This window comes from Chrysochloris asiatica, unplaced genomic scaffold (genome assembly GCF_000296735.1).
Source record: "Chrysochloris asiatica unplaced genomic scaffold, ChrAsi1.0 scaffold00033, whole genome shotgun sequence".
In the NCBI taxonomy this organism is placed as follows: domain Eukaryota; kingdom Metazoa; phylum Chordata; class Mammalia; order Afrosoricida; family Chrysochloridae; genus Chrysochloris; species Chrysochloris asiatica.
The window spans coordinates 3,990,099-3,994,437 of record NW_006408551.1 but is presented as its reverse complement, the minus strand read 5'-3'; the positions used below and the strand labels follow the sequence as shown (position 1 = coordinate 3,994,437).

General features: G+C 40.4%; 1 protein-coding gene across 1 annotated transcript in view; it reads right to left on the bottom strand.

The window, feature by feature from the left end:
* Positions 1–242: 242 nt before the first annotated feature.
* The window catches only part of INHBC (inhibin, beta C), a 23,087-nt gene continuing 18,990 nt past the window's right edge, over positions 243–4,339 (bottom strand). The window contains exon 2 of the mRNA XM_006859599.1: positions 243–988. Coding sequence (XP_006859661.1) covers positions 243–988 — 746 coding nt within the window. The remainder of the gene's footprint in view (positions 989–4,339) is intronic.

Genomic DNA, 4,339 nt, shown 5'->3' with positions numbered 1-4,339 from the left:
TGGAAACGAATCAGAGTCCCTGGGATGGGGTTGAAGATGTGGGCTTCTTGAGTGGATTGCATATAGGAGAGAGGCTGTTGGTTATAGAAATGGTAGACTGACTATCCCGAGACCAAAATCTTCTTAGGAAGAGGGAGTCTATCTTCTGGGCAGAGGCAGTAATAGAATTGCTCCTTCATCTCAAGGAAAGGCATCTCTGTGAGGGCATATTTGTGCCCTGAGCTGCCTATACCACATATCAATTAACTGCACCCACAGGCTTCTACTACCATGTCGGGTATGTCAGTCTTGACAATATTGCTGTCCCTGTCATAGTAGAGCAGAGACAGTGGGCGTCGGGCAGTGGGCACACAACAGGAGCCCCCTCCAGCAGTGCCTGCAGCTGTATTGGCTTTGAGTAGATTGAGCACTGCGGTGTGAAAGGAGGCAGCAATGCCAGGCATGCCTGCCACATGCAGTGGGCACTGCCCAGTGCAGAAGTTCATTGCATAGCCCTCAGGCTGGATGATCCAGTCGTGCCAGCCAATCTCACGGAAGTCCACAAAGAACTCTTGTCGACAGCACATCCTGGACCCACTCTGGCAGTTGATGCCTCGGCGGCGAACCCGGTGTTTGCCCCCAACTTTCACTCGGGCCTTCACAAAAGGCCTATGGGCAGTCCCATCCAGGACCACTGAACTCTGGGCTGTCTGCCTTTCAGGCACCAGCTCCAAGGTCAGGCGCCCCTGGCTGCAGGCAATCTGAACTTCAGGTCCTAGGAGGAGTTGGTACCAGCCACTAGACTCTACCTCCAATAGGCGCTGAGTGGCCAAAGTGAGGTTGGTGTTATGTCGGCCTGGCACAAGGACCTTCACCTTCAAAGTTCCAGTAGCATTGGGAAGGAGCTGAACAAAGAACATGAGGCTGGCCTGCTGGACTTCAATGACACCAGCAGTTCGATCAGAGGAGAAGTGGAAATTAAGACGAGTCTGGTTGATGGTGGAAAGTCCTGTGGACAGAAGAAGCCCCCGTTAGGTTATTCTGAGTGTCAATTCTACCAGTTAGTCCTCAATGTATTTGAAGTCTCTATATAGCACTTAACATGATTTCTTCTGGAATTTTTTTTCTTTTCTTTCTTGGCTTCCATGACACAGCTCTTTCATGATTCTTCTTTGGTACTTGCTGGCTTTTCTTTCTCTAAACTATCCCTTTAGTGTAAGAGTTCTCTAAAACCTCCCTTTAACCTTCATTTCTTTTTACTATTGAGAGGAACTCTTATCCACAGGCATGACTAGCCAATATAATCTTTTGCTGGTGATTCTAAAAGTTATATTACTAGTACAAACCTTTTTTTCCCTTTTCACATCTGGGCTAGAGATATATATTTGAGAATACTAAGTTTCAGAACTAAATTTATAACTATTTCATTTTTGCCACATGAATGTCTTGCAAGCATATTAAAATCAATTTGTCTAAAGTAGAGACAATTATATTCCTTCCTAATATACCTGGCTTCTTGTCATTTGAACTGGTGATACCACTACCTGCTTTATTGCCCCTAGAAGTTCTAGGATCACTTCCTTGACCCTATACACCTAGTCCTTTGCTACAATGGTTCTAATATCCACACATGTCTTTCTATCACCATTACTATTGGCCAGATTATCATTCTTATCCTTCACCTGCCATACTGAAACACCTTATTTAGACTTCTGTTCCTCCATTCCACTGGAATTGCTCTTCTCAAGATCACCAACCATCCACATTGTCAAATTCAATACTTTTGTCTATTTATATTCATCATCCACCACTCATCTGTGAGTTTGTCATGTTGTGGTGGCTTGCAACATGCTGTGATTTTGGAAGCTATTCTACCAGTATTTTAAATATCAACAGGGTCACCCATGGTGGACAGGTTTCAGATGAGCTTCCAGACTAAGACAGACTAGGAAGAAGGAGAGACGGTCTACCTCTAAATACTTAGTCATTGAAAACCTTATAAATAGCTGTGGAACACTGTCCGATAGCACCAGAATATTGAATGCTGAAGCATCATGAAGAGCACCAGAATATTGTGCTGGAAGACGAGTCCCTCAGTTTGGAAGCCATTTAAAATATGACTGAGGCATAGCCACTTCCTCAATGTAGAGTTGATGATGTGAATGGAGTAAAGCTTTTGGGACCTTCATTTGCTGATGTGGCACAACTCAAAATGAAGAAAAACAGCTGCAAACATCCATTAATAATCAGAACATGGAATGTACAAAGTATGAATCTAGGAAAATTGGAAGTCTGAAAGAATAAAATGGAAATGCGCAAACATCAATAGGCATTAGTGAACTAAAATGTGTGGTGTTGACCATTTTGAATCTGATGATCACATGGTGTACTATGCCAGGAATAATACATTGAAGAGGAATGGTGTTGCATTCATCATCAAAAAGAACATTTAAAAATCTGTCTGGAAGTATAGTGCTGTCTGTTGTTCGTTTGATAATATCCATACACCTATAAGGAAAACGGGAGTCCTGGTGTGGCACTGTGGGCTAATGTGTCAGACTGCAAAGTCATTTGAACTGCAAGGTTGGTGGTTCAAGCTCACCAGCTGCTCCTTGAGGAAACCCTATACAAGGTCGCTATGGGTCAAAATCAACCCAACCACTCAACCGGCACTTAACAACAACAATAACAACAAGGAAAACCATTACAACTATAAAACTATTACAATACAACTATTACTCAAATTTATGCACCAACAACTAAAACCAGTGTGAAGAAATTGAAGAATTCTACGAACTTCGTTAGTCTGAGATTGATCAAACATGTAATCAAGATGAACTAATAATTACTGGTGACTGGAATGCAAAAGTTGGAAACAAAGAGGAAGTCCTTGGAAAATATGGCCAGGGAGATAAAAATGGTGCTGGAAATCTCATAATAGAATTTTGCAAGACCAATGACTTCTTTATTGCAAATACCTTTTTTAAACAACATAAAAGATGACTATTCACATGACATTACTGGATGGAACACACAGAAATCAAATTGACTGCATCTGTGGAAAGAGGTGGTGGGAAAACACCATATATCAGTCCAAAGAAAAAAAATTTAAATCCACAAAAGCCAAAATATCCACCTTGAACATAATCCACCTGAATTTAGAGATCATCTCAATAACAAATTTCATCCATTAGACACTAATGACCAAAGACCAGAGAGTTGTGGAATAACATCAAGAACATCATACAGGAAGACGGTTAAAGGTCATTAAGAAGACAAGAAAGAAGGAAAAGACCAAAATAGATGTCAGAAGAGACTCTGAAACTTGCTCTCTAGCGTAGAGATGATAAAGCAAGTGGAAAAAATGAGGAGGTTAAAAAGCTGAACAGAAAATTTCAAAGGTCAGCTCAAGAAGACAAAATAAAATATAATGAAATATACAAAGACCTAGAGTTAGAAAACCAAAAAGGAAGAACACAGCCAGCATTTATCAAACTGAAATAACTGAGGAAAAAATTCAAGCCTTAACTTGTACTATTGAAGGATTCTATGGGAAAAATATTGAATGATGCAGAAAACATCAAAAGAAGATGGAAGGAATACACAAAGTCACTGTACCAAAAAGTAATGATTGATGTTCAAGCATTTCAAGAGGTAGTATATGATCAAGAGTCAATGATAGTGAAGAAGGAAGTCCAAGGTGCACTGAAGGCATTAGCAAAGAACAAGTCTCTGGAAATTGATGGAATACAAATTGAAATCTTTCAACAAACTGGTGCAACATTGAAGGCACTCACTCATCTATGCCAAGAAATCTGGAAGACAACTATCTGGCAACTGATTGGAAAAGATCCATATTTGTGCCCATTCTAAAGAGAGATAACCCAACCAAATGCAGAAATCACCAAACAATATCATTAATGTCACATGCAAGTAAAATTTTGTTAGGATAATTCAAAAATGGTTGCAGCAGTACACTGAAAGGGACCTGTCAGAATTTCAAGCCAGATTCAGACAAGGACATAGAATGAGGGATATCATTGCTGACAAGGTGGATCTTGGCTAAAGCAGAGAAGACCAGAAAGACATTTATCTGTGCTTTGTTGACTATGCAAAGGCTTTCTATTGTGTGGATCATGACAAGCTATGGACAACATTGCAGAGAATAAATATTCTAGAATACTTACTTGGGCACATGAGGAATCTGTACATAGACCAAGAGGCAATTGTTCAAACAGAACAAGGTAACACCGAATGGTTTAAAAGTAGGAAAGGTGTTTGCCAAGGTTTTATTCTTTCATCATACTTACTCAACCTGTATGCTGAGCACATAATCTATGAAGCTGGATTATATGAAGAA